The sequence below is a fragment of the Bos indicus x Bos taurus genome, chromosome 27 (genome assembly GCF_003369695.1).
Source record: "Bos indicus x Bos taurus breed Angus x Brahman F1 hybrid chromosome 27, Bos_hybrid_MaternalHap_v2.0, whole genome shotgun sequence".
NCBI classification, from domain to species: domain Eukaryota; kingdom Metazoa; phylum Chordata; class Mammalia; order Artiodactyla; family Bovidae; genus Bos; species Bos indicus x Bos taurus.
The window spans coordinates 36,958,607-36,972,232 of NC_040102.1; the positions used below are offsets into that span (position 1 = coordinate 36,958,607).

The window sequence follows — 13,626 nt, forward strand, 5'->3', positions numbered from 1 at the left end:
CAGAATCATTGATATCCATTTTCATGAGATAACTATATCGCTGGATGGACCAACTCTCCAAGAATAAACTGAGTTAGAGCTGTCTTTGCTTTTCTTTTGTTTCTTCAGAGAAAATAGACTGAAAACAAATAGGTCACAAATCAGTGAAGTTTGTTGCTGAGTCTCTATCATTTGTGAGGTGGTCATGGCAATTTTGGAATTCCCAGGCTGGACAGGTGTGAGAGTCTAGACCATCAAACACCAGGCTGGCTCAGGCTATACCTTCAACTGCCCTGAGTCACAGACCAGGGCCATAGGCCTAAAGCAGATGTATTTCTCTTTTAAAATAAAACAAGAGATTCATAAATTAACAGAAACTTGGAGATTCCAAACTCGAACTAAATTTCCAGAATAAAATTATTCTGAAATAATTTTATTAATTTATATTCATTTCCACACAGGAATGGACAGACCACAAGTTACGCTGGAATCCGGATGAATACGGTGGGATTCATTCCATTAAAGTTCCGTCAGAATCTCTCTGGCTTCCTGACATAGTTCTCTTTGAAAAGTAAGTCTCGCAGAAGACAAATCCGCTAGTCCGATGAGGCATGGAAATAGAAAGGCCTGATTGTGCCAAAATAATTAAGAGAAAGGTACAACCTTGATGAGAGAATTGTTCCTTTCGGAAATCTTGTTTGATGCTGTGATAGGAAAGGAATAAAATACAAATAGAACAGTGGGGGGGGGGGGCAGGGGGAGACTGCTAATCTGTGTTAGACTAACCTAGACTAACCGCGAGCGAACCGTCTTTCCACAGCGCCGACGGCCGGTTCGAAGGCTCGCTCATGACCAAGGCTGTGGTCAGATCGGACGGGACCGTGGCGTGGACGCCTCCCGCCAGCTACAAGAGCTCCTGTACCATGGACGTCACGTTCTTCCCGTTCGACCGGCAGAACTGCTCCATGAAGTTCGGGTCCTGGACTTACGACGGGACCATGGTGGACCTCGTCCTCACAGACGAGAACGTGGACCGGAAGGACTTCTTCGACAACGGAGAGTGGGAGATCCTGAACGCCAAGGGCACGGCCGGGGGCCGGAGGCACGGCGCCTACTGGTACCCGTTCATCAGCTACTCCTTCGTGCTGCGCCGCCTGCCCCTGTTCTACACGCTCTTCCTCATCGTCCCGTGTCTGGGGCTGTCCTTCCTGACCGTGCTGGTCTTCTACTTGCCTTCCGACGAGGGCGAGAAGCTCTCCTTATCCACCTCTGTCCTGGTTTCCCTCACGGTCTTCCTCCTGGTGATTGAGGAGATCATCCCGTCTTCCTCCAAGGTCATCCCGCTCATCGGGGAGTACCTCCTGTTCATCATGGTCTTCGTCACCCTGTCCATCATCGTCACCGTGTTTGTCATCAACGTCCACCACAGATCTTCCTCAACCTACCACCCCATGGCCCCCTGGGTTAAGCGGCTCTTTCTGCAAACCCTTCCTAAGTTACTCTGCATGAAGGACCACGTGGATCGCTACTCTCTCCCAGGTAAAGAGGAGAGGAAACCCGCCCTGAGAGGTCAAGTCCTCGAAAGAAGGAAACAAAAGCAGATGAGTGATGGAGAAAAAGTTCTGGTTGCTTTCCTGGAAAAGGCGGCGGATTCCATCAGATACATTTCCAGCCACGTGAAGAAGGAGCATTTCATCAGCCAGGTGAGGGAGCTGTTGTGAGCCCCGACTGAGATTTTTAATGTCTGTTTGCAACAAATAGGGTCCCTGTTTCAAACGTGACCTTATCAGCTACCTGCTTGACATGCATATAACTTCACACAAGCCCTGACACAGAATAGGGACTTCAGTATGAATTTTCAGGGAGACCTTCACAAAAACAGAATGAGCAAAAGAGAAGCAACTCTAGATTAAGCACAGCTCCTTCTTATTAGATGTGAGTCTATTTAAGTAATTCAATTCTACATTGAAGTTGTTTGTCCAGGTCTCTGGTCATTTATCTCTCATTTTTTTATGGGATGATGGATAGCTCTATTCAGGATATTTGGAAATCAGAAAACAGAAAGAGTCAAGCTTTATATTAATACAAAACATGATGTAACAGCAAGTATTTAGTTCACAAATTTAGTTTTTAAGATGTGGAAAGGATATGGATTTAAGACTCAAAACAGTTCTGCTTGCAGATGCTACCCATGTTCCACTCGCTTGAGAAAAGCTGCTTAACCTGACCTTGTTTTCTGAACTCTCCCTTGAAGGGAGGAATTACAGACATCAAGTACAAAATATGTATTATGGGCCCAGCACACATGGTCTCATGATGTGCAGACAATAAACATTAATTCTCATCTTTCTTCTCTCCATCTCTCCCTCCTCTAAATGGTCCTTCCCCTGCGGAAGGAAAATATTATTTGACATGTAAATACTTAGCACAAACGGTAGTCTGTTGCTTAAAAAGAGTTAATATTTATACCAGTTTATACAGTTCTATTATTTTACTCTAAAATCAGTGAAAATTAGTGCCAACAGCCTAATGCCATAAACAAACTTAAGAAAGAATAGGTTTTTCAAGAAACAGCTTCTGTATTTCATATGGGCACTGCCTAGTACCTCCTCTCTCTTATAATTTGTTGTTTTTTAAATCCACTTAAAAAATTTTTTTAAAGCACTGGGGAAAGAAATGCTGCTATGGAACAAGCATTTCAGCTATTCTTAAGGTTTTCTATTTCTTTATTTACATCTTTTAGAAATTCTAACACAAAGATTTAAATGGTTTTTTATAGACTTCCCTGGTAATACAGTGGTTAAGCTTTCCAAAGCAGGGAATGTGGGTTTGATCCCTGGTCAGACAGCTAAGATCCCACATGCCTTGTGGCCAAAATAAATATATAAATAAACACCAAAGCAACGTCGTAACAAATTCAAAAAGACTTTAATAATGGGTCACATCAAGACTAAAGTATTTTTTAAATTTTTAAAATCAAAAGTAGCTTTTAAAAAACTATAAAAATAACACGTTGTTGGCATAAGGAATTTGGAAAATATGAAACATTTAAGACGATTCACATCACTAATAATCCCCCACTTAAGGTTGACACTTTTTAAAATTAAATGTGTTTATTTTTAATTGGAGGATAATTGCTTTACAATATTGTGGTGGTTTCTGCCATATATCAACATGAATCAGCTGCAGGTATATGTATGTGAAACTCCCTCCTACCTCCCACCCCATCCCACTTCTCTACGTTGTCACAGAGCTCCAGATTTGAGCTCCTGCATCATACGGTAAATTTCCACTGGCTTTCTAATTATACATATGGTAGTGTATATGTCTCAATGCTACTCTCTCAACTCATCCCACCCTCTCCTTCCCCACTGTGTCCACAAGTCTGATCTCTGTGTCTGCGTCTCCATTAAAGTGAAGTGAAAGTCGCTCAGTCGTGTCTGACTCTGCGACCCCATGGACTATAGAGCCCATGGAATTCTCCAGGCCAGAATACTGTAGTGGGTAGCCTTTCCTATCTCCAGGGGATCTTCCCAACCCAGGGATTGAACCCAGGTCTCCCGCGTTGCAGGTAGATTCTTTACCAGATGAGCCACCAGAGAGGTCTCCATTGCTGCCCTGCAAATAGGTTCGTCAGTACCGTCTTTCTAGATTCCATATATATGCGTTAATATATGTTATTTGCTGCTGCTGCTAAGTCGCTTCAGTTGTGTCCAACTCTGTGAGACACCATAGATGTCAGCCCACCAGGCTCCCCGGTCCCTGGGATTCTCCAGGCAAGAACACTGGAGTGGGTTGCCATTTCCTTCTCCAATGCATGAAAGTGAAAAGTGAAAGTGAAGTCACTCAGTCATGTCCGACTCTTAGCGACCCCATGGACTGCAGCCTACCAGGCTCCTCTGTCCATGGAATTTTCCAGGCAAGAGTACTGGAGTGGGTAGCCATTGCCTTCTTCCATATGTTATTTGACACTTAACATTTTCACCTTCTTTGTGGTTTTCCCTAAGGCTTTATTTCTAAACCTCTACGTGCACAATATTTTCAAGTTCTACATCAGCATCTATGTTCCTTCTAGAACAGCAGGCATCCTGCTCAGCACTGTCTTTACCAAATCCCCAGGTAGAAGAAATGGGACCTTTATTTTCCCTTGAAAGACCTCTGGCCTGGTCTCTGAGACTCCCCCAGCCCGCAGCTTGTCCTGGTCTGACCTGGCCCTCCCAGGCTGCAGACCAGTCTCCCAACCTCCCTTCCTCCAGAGGGACTGGGTCTCCTCTGTCCCTCACCACTTCCTGTCATCTCCTCCAGGAGTGTCCCCCATAGCCCTACCCAGCTGTGGAGTGGGGGAAAAGAGGCCACTGAAATAAGTGACCCCCAAAATCCTTAATTTATAAATCTGTGCTATATTTCCTATGCCATAACAGGAAGCATTGCAGTAGGAGATGCTGGCTTTTTATTTGGGTAAAAATCAGGCTTTTTCCGTTTTAGTCAGTACCATTTACAACTGCATCAGTGATTCTGTTATTTCTATTTTACCTCCTCGATGTTGATGAAAGCGTTTCCCTGAACTTGAGCTACACGCCGTTTTCTTGGGCACCAACCATGAGGTCCCAGGAAGTCGATGTCTCGGGGGAGGTGTCAGGTGCGTTTGGAAAACTGCAGGGCTGTGATCCGAATAGGATTCCTTTGAAGTCCCTGAACTCAGAACAGCCGTGCAGCATCCTGAATGGAAGGTGTCCTTTTCTCTTCCGCAGGTGGTGCAAGACTGGAAGTTTGCAGCTCAAGTTCTCGACCGGATCTTCCTGTGGCTCTTTCTGATCGCATCTGTCACCGGCTCGGTTCTGATTTTCACCCCTGCTTTGAAGATGTGGCTACACAGTTACCATTAGGAGCAGGAATCCAGAGCGATCTAACACACGCCCCTAAAGACAGAATCACACCTTAGAGCTGACATCCAGCCCCCATGTGTATACAGCATGCAAACCCACGTGCTCGTCAGGAGGCCCCGAGGGTGGACAGTGTCTTGTGTCGTCCTCAGAGAGGCTGAACCTCGGTTGCCATGACAGCGAGTTGGGTGTCAATTAAGCAGATCCTCCCCCGGACCCCGGCTTTGGCTTCCGCAGACATTCAAGGAGAAATTGTGAGTCTGGGCCTGAGATCACGAGCCTGTGACACACAAGGGCGGTTGCTGTGTTTCGCCAAGAACTCCAGGAAAGGGAAGACTCCAGCATGGGCTGGTGTCCTTGGTGGTTTTGCCCGGCTGCCAGCTGGCACTGGCATTGTGGCCATTGCTTCTGTAGCCATGCGCCTGCCCTGCGGGTGAGCTGTTTGGGGCATCACACGGGTACCAGGGCAACCCCAGGCACGGCACACCTGTCATTACTAAGACTCCAGGAAGACTGGTGACTCAAGTCCCCCAAACCTGGCATTCGTTCTGCGTGGTCTGGCTCGAATGTGGGCCACTTTTAAGCCGGGTTCCTCGTGGCTCCTTCATAGGCTCACGACGGTGTTCAGGTGGTCACGCCAGAGGCTGCTATGGAGTAGGACTTGCTGTAAGGCCATAGCAAAATAACTTGCAGTAGAAACAGTGTCATCGGCTGCCAGGAGGGCAGTTATTATACCCATTCTCTTTTCCTAGAAAACTGAAATTCTGAATGTGCTCTGATAATGGTTTTTTTATGTCCCCTCATCTAATCTAACCCATATCAGCAGCATCCTCTGGGCTGCTCACCCAGTTTTTTCTCTCTCCCTCCCCTCTCTGCTTGCTGCTTCTTCCTCTGAGAACACTTCAGTTCTACTCTCTTAGCAAATTTCAGTTATACAAAGCAGTGTTATCAACAGTGGTCACCATATTTTATGTTAGATCCTCTGACCTTATTCATCTTGTAACCCAAAGTGTGTGGCCTTTTACCAACCTCTCCCCATTTCCCCACCCCCCAGCCCCTGGCAACCACTTCCCTCTCTCTGTTTCCAAGAGTTCAAGTTTTTTTTTTTTTCCCTAGATTCCACGTATGAATGAGATCATGCAGTATTGTCTTTCCCTGTCTGCCTTATTTCAAAGCAACATGTCCTCTGGGTTCATCTATATTGTTGCAAATGACAGGATTTCCTTCTTTTTATGAATTGCATTCCATTACGTATATATCACATTGGCTTTATCCATTAATCTGTGGACAGACAGACAAGTAAGTTGTTCCATGTCTTGAGTGTTGTCAGTAATGCTGCAGTGAACATGAGGGTACAGATATCACTTTGAGAGAATTATTTCATTTCCAGGAGTGGGGTTGCTGGAATGTATTCTCCACATTCCCGTCCACATTTGTTGTCTCTTGTCTTGCTTATGACAACCATCCTAATAAGCACGAGGTGATCCCTCCAGGTGGTGGGGTTTTTTTTTTTGTTATTTATTTGGCTGCGCTGGGTCTTAGTCGTGGCATGCAGGGTCTTCGTTGCTCATGTGAGGTCTTTCACTGCAGCGCACGGACCCTCCAGTTGTGGTCACAGGCCCAGTAGTTGCTTGTGGTATGCGGAATCTTTGTTCCCTGACCAGGGATCAAACCCACCTCCCCTGCATTGCAAGGTGGAATCTTAACCACTCGACCAGCAGGGAAGCCCCTCACTGTGGTTTTGATTTGCGTTCCCCTGATGCTGAGCACCTCTCATCTACGTGCTGGCCATCAGATTGCCGTCTTCGGAAACGTATCTCTTCAGATCCTTGACCCATTTTTAAACTGGGTTGTTTGGGTTTTTGCCGCTGAGATGGTCCTTGCATATTTTGAATAGAAGCCTCTTACTGAATGTCTGTTTTGCGAACATCTCCTCCCCTTCTGTAGGTTGCCTTTCATACTGATGGTTCCCTTTGCTGTGCAGTCCCACTTGTTCATTGCACTTTTACTGCCTTTGCTTTGGTGTCAAATCCCAACCTCCCCCCAAAAAAACCCATCACCAAGACCCTTCCCATTCCGTTTGCCTGGTCCTGCCCTCTGAGAGCGCTCATCCCCCCCCCCCCCACCCCGTCTCTGAGACTCACGGGAGAGGCTCACAGATTTTTCTCTCACAGATGCCAAATCCTGGATTTTAGCTTGAAATAGCTGTTCTCCTTTCCCAGTTCTAAAATCCAAATCCTTCTCTGGATTATTTTGTGCAGAGCATGTTTCTTATAAACTCTTTGCAGCTGGCATTTAAAAAATCCAATTTAATTATTTAACCTTTTCACACAAATTCTTACCACCACTATGTTGAACCTGATTTATGCCATTTTGTTTGTGTTTTCTGTATGATATTTTCTTATTCCTTTTTTTTGGCTCCTTTAGCCTTGACTGAATTTCTGTCACTTCTTCTTCTCTAATGATTGAAAGGTATGCACCCTTTCCTAGTAATCTATTAATAAACATACTTGAACTTGTTTTTTTTTACCAGTGTTGAGAACCTGTCCACTACACTCTAAGCAAAACCAGATACTAAATCACTTTCACCTCCCCCCTTTCCTTATCACCTTTTATGTTTCCTCTAAATCAACCAGAATTTAGCCCATTATTCATTTTCTATATTATGTGTCCTTTCTTATGAAAAATGTCTTGACAACACGTTTTATCCACGACCCCATTGGTGGTGGTTTAGTCACTAAGTCGTGTCCAACCAACTCTTGTGACCCCATTGACTGCAGCCTGCCAGGCTCCTCTGTCCATGGGATTCTCTAGGCAAGAATACTGGAGTGGGTTGCCATTCCCTTCTCCAGGGGATCTTCCCCACCCAGGGATAGAACCCAGGTCTCCTGCACGGCAGGCAGATTCTTTACCTACTGAGCTACAAGGGAAGCCCAACCCCATTATAAACAATTAATTGTATTATTCATTTCTTGGTTCACCATTTTTTTTAATCTTAAATTTTCTCACTTTTCTAATCCTGTTTTTCCTGATCCATTTCATTTCAGAGGACTCCATCTCCAAGCCATTTGTATAGGAAGTTTTGAATGTGTTGGCCTTTCTGAATCTCTCCTTGTCTTGGCACTCAGTGAATAATGTCTTTCTTCAACTCATACAAATATTCCTGTCTTCCTTCTTTTATTATTTCCTATCTTCCATTCTCCTTCCCCTTTCTTTTTGAAATTTCTAATAGAAGGATCTTGGTATTCCTAGATGTCTTATTAACTCTTCTCTCATACTTTTTATTTAAACTCTTTACATTGTCAGCTTGATGTTGTAGCTGACTCATTTGCTTTACCGTCATGATGTCTTCTTCTATTTAGCTCACCTACCCAGGTAGGGCATTGGTTTGTTTGTAGATAAATCATGTATTTGTTTTCTAAGAACTCTATAATTCTTTTGGATGTCACACCCTCTGGACTATCTTAAGGATAACAGTTGTAGTTACTTTAAAGTCTCCTTCTATTGTTTACATTAACAGTTTTTCTTCAGGGGTTAAGTTTGCTGATTTTTGATGCTTTTTTTGTGGTAATTTGACTCAAATATTTGGAGTTTTTAAGTTGCTTATTCACCTGACAGTTAAAGCAGTTTCTCATTACAGGAAGTCTGGCCCCAGTCACTTTTATTTACATCTTATGTTCTAAGGTGTGAGAACAGCTCGTCCTCTACCTTTGGGACACCCCTGCCTTCATGGTGGCCGGAAGTGATTGCAGGCACTGCCCTAGTTCCCTGATCCAGTGCACACTCTAGTGTTTCGTGTGTCAAAATGATCACACCCGTGAGGACAGGCTACGGAAGCCACTGTTGTCATGGACAACCACAGCAGCAGCTCCTCCAGCCTTCACTCATCTCCATCACACAGAATCTTAGGAGCATTGTAGGGGTTTGCTGGGAAAAAGTGTAATTTCTTTGGTGGTCACAATTCTCCTGCATGGAACCACAACTCCCATTGCTCTGTTAGGTCTGACCGTAAACCCGATCTCCTCTATCCTGTACCTTTCAGCCACCCCCACCAGTCCAGTCAATGAAAGCACCTCAGCCGTCTTTTAGTACTCCTATGCATTCGTGTTCATTTCACACGTCTTCCGAAATATCAGCGGGAAATGGAGGACAAAAAAGAAGAAGAAAAGGAAAGAAGCACATCGGCCAGCCTTTTATCCCAGAACTCTTGTCTAAATCCAAATCCCTATAGATGGGTCCAATTGTCCATGGCAACCGGACACTGAAAAAATCTCCCAAAGTGGTATCACACCATGAGAAGAGTGGGGTCGATTTGAAGGACTGGATGACCTTGACTTTGCTGCCTGGTGGGCGGTGGATGTGAATGTAGACTAGAAAGATGGTTCTGTTGGGAACAGAATTGTGAACTTCCCAGCAAGAAGAAGTAAGGCGTGTCTTGACGTTAATAACCCATCCGTGTTCAGACGTGGCAGGGGGACCACGTGCACGCTCTCGGGGCCTCTGCAGACCTGCTCTGTTAGTCTTCTGGATCTTTGCTGAACTCTCCAAACTGCTGTTCCTTCCTCGAGGCACTCACCATCCTGTGCACACAAACTAGCCCTTCTCCTTCACGCCCAGTCTCTCCTTCCCTGTGCCCTTGATCCTGCCTCCCGAAAATGGTTCCTTTCATTACCCTCCTGTATTGTACAGTTTCCTTTCCTGCCAAGTGCCCAGATCTGCTCTGTTCTGAGCAGAGAACCATAGTGAACAGAAATGACAGAATTTTTTCAAATAGCCTGGACTGTGTTTTTAGACTTATTCCACTCGAATCACTCTCAAAAGCAATTCTAAACTTCAAAACAAATCACAATTATGTATTTTGGGTGTTTAAGTCATGTTCAACGTGATCATGCATTTGTTTTCAATAGGTATAAAATTTTATTCCACAAAATTGTATTTTTATGTGCATCCTGCACACATCAGGGAACATGGAGGCTCCTGGTATGACCTACATATTTATCACTTTTCTGCACATTTTGCTGGATTTTTAAAGGGAGGCAACATGACGAAGTAGAAACTAGGGCACTAGAAATCTTGGGTTCTTGACCAGCCTTAGGTGAGACACTTGCCCTCTCTGGAGTTTAGTTTCTTGGTTAATAGCCAGAGGTTATGACTCATGACCTTTGAAGACCTCATACCTTAGAGACTAAATACTGGACCTTTAACAAGTTTTAAACCACACAAATTCTCGCTGCAATTTTGTTCCTTTGGGAAAATGTAATCGGCTCTATTGCTGCTTTAGGACAGGATTTGCAGGAATACACTGTGATGAAAATCAAGAATTCCCAGCCTTAGTCCCTAATGGGATGGTGGACTCAAAGGGCAAGTCACTGTTCTTCATTTTATTGAGAACACTGTTGACTGAATTCATTATTTAACTTGATTTAGTTCATTTAGTGTGCTGGGTAAATAACAGTACTGATCTTGGAAAGATGCATTTAGATTTGAATTCAGTTTTAAATTATGAAAAATGTCACACAGAACACTTTCCCCAGCAAGCCTCCTTCTGACCATACACAAACACAGCAAAGGCCAAGCTTTGCTACGTGCGCATGAAGCTTAAGGCTCATCACGGCTAAACTGGGAGGCAATGACGGTCTCAAGTGTGGGGAAGGATAAAATTTATATAGCATGATAATCCTAAGAAAGTCACTGCAGAAGAAAGCAGAGAAATTTTACTTTCAAATGTGTAGCAAGACAAAACGTTCCAGCTAATTCCAGCAAGTGGACGTTTGAAGACCTGTCGAGCTTTCTATCTCACACGTTCATGTGTGTGAGCATGCAGGGCACACATGCGGGCACACCCAGGTGAGCGCACAGAGAGCCCTCAGTTACTCTCATCCTTCAGCGCTCTGCTCACACCCCCTCCTCATGACGTCATCACAGAACACACAGCCCTCCCTCCCTCAGCTCCTGACTCTGAGAGTCTGTGGAGTTTTCAGCCTCTGATATACAGCTTAGAACATAATTGTTCTCTATTGCTTTATTCTGTGAATTTTATTTCCTCAGCTAAACTACAGCATACCCTCTGTTCCATCCCCAGTGGCTTCTAATAGAGTTGAGTATGTGGTCATGGTTTAATTAATATTTGTTGATTAATTAACTCAAACCACAAAGTTTGGTTATTTGTCTAAAATGAGGACAAATTTGTATTCTTGCTCAGCCCCTCCCAATATTTCCAACTCGGTGTGTGCACATGTAATTTTCAGTATGCATCTTAAAGAAATCTTTTCTTACATTAAAAAAGTTCTAAAATGCTATGATCATACTTAAAAGAATCATTAATTTCATATTGAAGTTTACCTATCTCAAGAATAGCCTAACTTAAGAAGTTGCTTGTCTAAAGTAGGATTCAACCCATAGAGCTGTGCCTTTTAAATCTTTTAATTTCTTTCTTGTCACTGACTTCTTGAAAGGAATAGATCAGTATCCCCCAAGAACGTCTCATTTTTAGGATTTGTCTGGTTACTTGCTTCTGGTATCAGTTAGCTTTTCCCTGTTTCCTGTATTTCCTGTAAGTTGGAAGGTACAACTATAATCTAGCTCAGTATTGCTGGCAGAATACATCACAGACGATGGTACGTAGTTCCTATTTACCATATAAGGGGATATGCTATCCAGCTGTTTTATCATTCGTGTTAAAACTAATGCTTGGATTAAGGCGATCTGTCCACCTAAATCTACTGGTAATTTTAGAAGTATAGCCTGTGGCCATAACACCCAGAAAAGTTACTAAGTCTCTTACCTGTGACCTTGGTCCCTTTTAAAGATGGTCTCTAACCAGCTACATTAGAACACTATAATTTTCAAAGAGTAATATCTTTATGCTGAGGTAGGTTTTTTTTTTTTTTAGTGTAATCATTTTTTCTTGGAAGCACCTACTATTATGTATCAAAATGAATTTAACTAATAGCCATGGTGACTACCACTTATATTAAACCCGACATGCATTCCTTCTTTTCAATAAGACTTTCTATTCAATATGTCAATAAAATAGTAGTGAAAATAAAAGTAACATTATTTCTTTGTTTCGCGGACAATCTTAATGTTAGGTAAACCAAAAGCAGCAATATACCCACTGGTGTGCGATGTCACACCTCTGGGCAGAGTCACCTGGAATTAGATGTGCCCCTGAAGCCTCGGGGGTGGTCCTCGCCAGGCCAGAAGAATTAGGAATCTGCAGGGAAGTCAGCAGGAAGAGGAAGCTTTGTGAAAACTGGCTCGGGCCACCTCTAAACAGCCCTGTGAGCAAAGGTGTGGTGGTTATGGAGTGTGTGAAGTGGGTGGTGTGTGTGGAGTGTGGTGGGGGTGGTGAGTGGTGTGTGTGATGCACATGGTGTGCGGTGTGTGTGGTAAGTGTGGTGGGGGTGGGGGGTGTGATGTGGTGACTAGGGTATGTGTGGTGAGTGTGGAGTGAGTGTATGGGGTGTGTGTGTATAAGGAGTACAATAGTTCTTGCTGAGAATCGCTAGCTGCACCAAAGGGTTCAGATCATAGTTTCCAAGTCAAAAGCGGGCTGGGCAAGGGAAGATGCCCCTTCCTCATTCTCCCTATCCCCCGCTGCACCCAAGGGGCACACCGCAGGCCTCTGGACGTCGGGCCGGTGGGACAGCCTATGCAGACGCTCTCCAGGCCCCCGGGTGGTACACCGAGGCCCCCGAGTCCACCTCCTGCGCCCCCCTGGGCCCTTCCCTGCCCTGGACTCTGTCCTTCCTGCCTGACTGCCCCCGACAGCAGGGATCAAGCCCCGGTGTGTTTGGCCAACCGCTGCCCACACACAGCCCCGCAGGCAGCTTTTGTTTGGCTGACACGGAGACTTAATGTTTGCTTACTTTAGTGCCTACATTTTAAAGTTAGGAGATTTTATATAAATAGCTGGATTTTTGGTTTATCTTGACAAACCAGAAGACCAAGCTTCCCAGACCCCATTTAGCGTGATGAGAAGGACGCGGAGCCCAGCCCGGGCAGATCAGCCTCTGGTGGCAGCGAGCAGACACTGCACAGTGGGCCCCTCGTGGTCGGTCTCTCTACACGCTTCAGCACCTGCTGATGGCCAGGCTTTTCTCCTCTGCCCGCTGTCTCCGCTCCTCAGCTGAGGGAAACGTGAACACATGGGGTGGTTAGGGGAAAAACCCTCAGGATGCTTCACTCGGACCAGGGACTTGAAATGCCAACAATGTCTGCTATTCCGCTCAGCACTGACTGATCTCACTCTAAAGACGAACATGCTGCCCGCAGGTTATTTGTGTCCCTAGCCCCTGCTACAGAAAGCTTGGACCCCAACTGTCCTGACCTCCCTAAACTAAGAGTATTTGCTGCTTCCTTCTACTACCTGGTTTGCATTCAAAGCTTTCTTCTTTCTGATTACTGACAGGGCTTCCCTGGAGGCTTAGTGGGTAAAGAGTCTGCCTGCAGTGTGGGAGAGCTGTGTTCGATCCCTGGCTTGGGAAGATGCCCTGGAGAAGGAAATGTCAACCCACTCCAGTATTCTTGCCTGGATAAGCCCGTGGACAGAGGAGCCTGGTTGGCTACAGTCCACGGGGTTGCAAAGAGTCAGGCATGACTGAGTGACTATCACTGACAGTGAGAAGAGCTTTTCCCTGGCCTTTGGGAGGACCTGGGGATGGGGAGGAGAGGAGACAGGACAAGTCAGTTGATTTCCTGTCTTTTTCGATTCCCGTCTCATGAAAGAGACTAAACTATCCAGGGGCAGGGAGACGTTTTA

The 13,626-nt window shown here is 45.0% G+C and overlaps 1 protein-coding gene across 1 annotated transcript in view; it reads left to right on the forward strand.

The window, feature by feature from the left end:
* The window catches only part of CHRNB3 (cholinergic receptor nicotinic beta 3 subunit), a 30,524-nt gene extending 22,875 nt beyond the window's left edge, over window positions 1-7,649 (forward strand). Inside the window, exons 4-6 of the mRNA XM_027530100.1 lie at window positions 441-550; window positions 800-1,682; window positions 4,731-7,649. Coding sequence (XP_027385901.1) covers window positions 441-550; window positions 800-1,682; window positions 4,731-4,865 — 1,128 coding nt within the window. The 3' untranslated portion in view covers window positions 4,866-7,649. The remainder of the gene's footprint in view (window positions 1-440; window positions 551-799; window positions 1,683-4,730) is intronic.
* The last annotated feature ends 5,977 nt before the right edge of the window (window positions 7,650-13,626 follow it).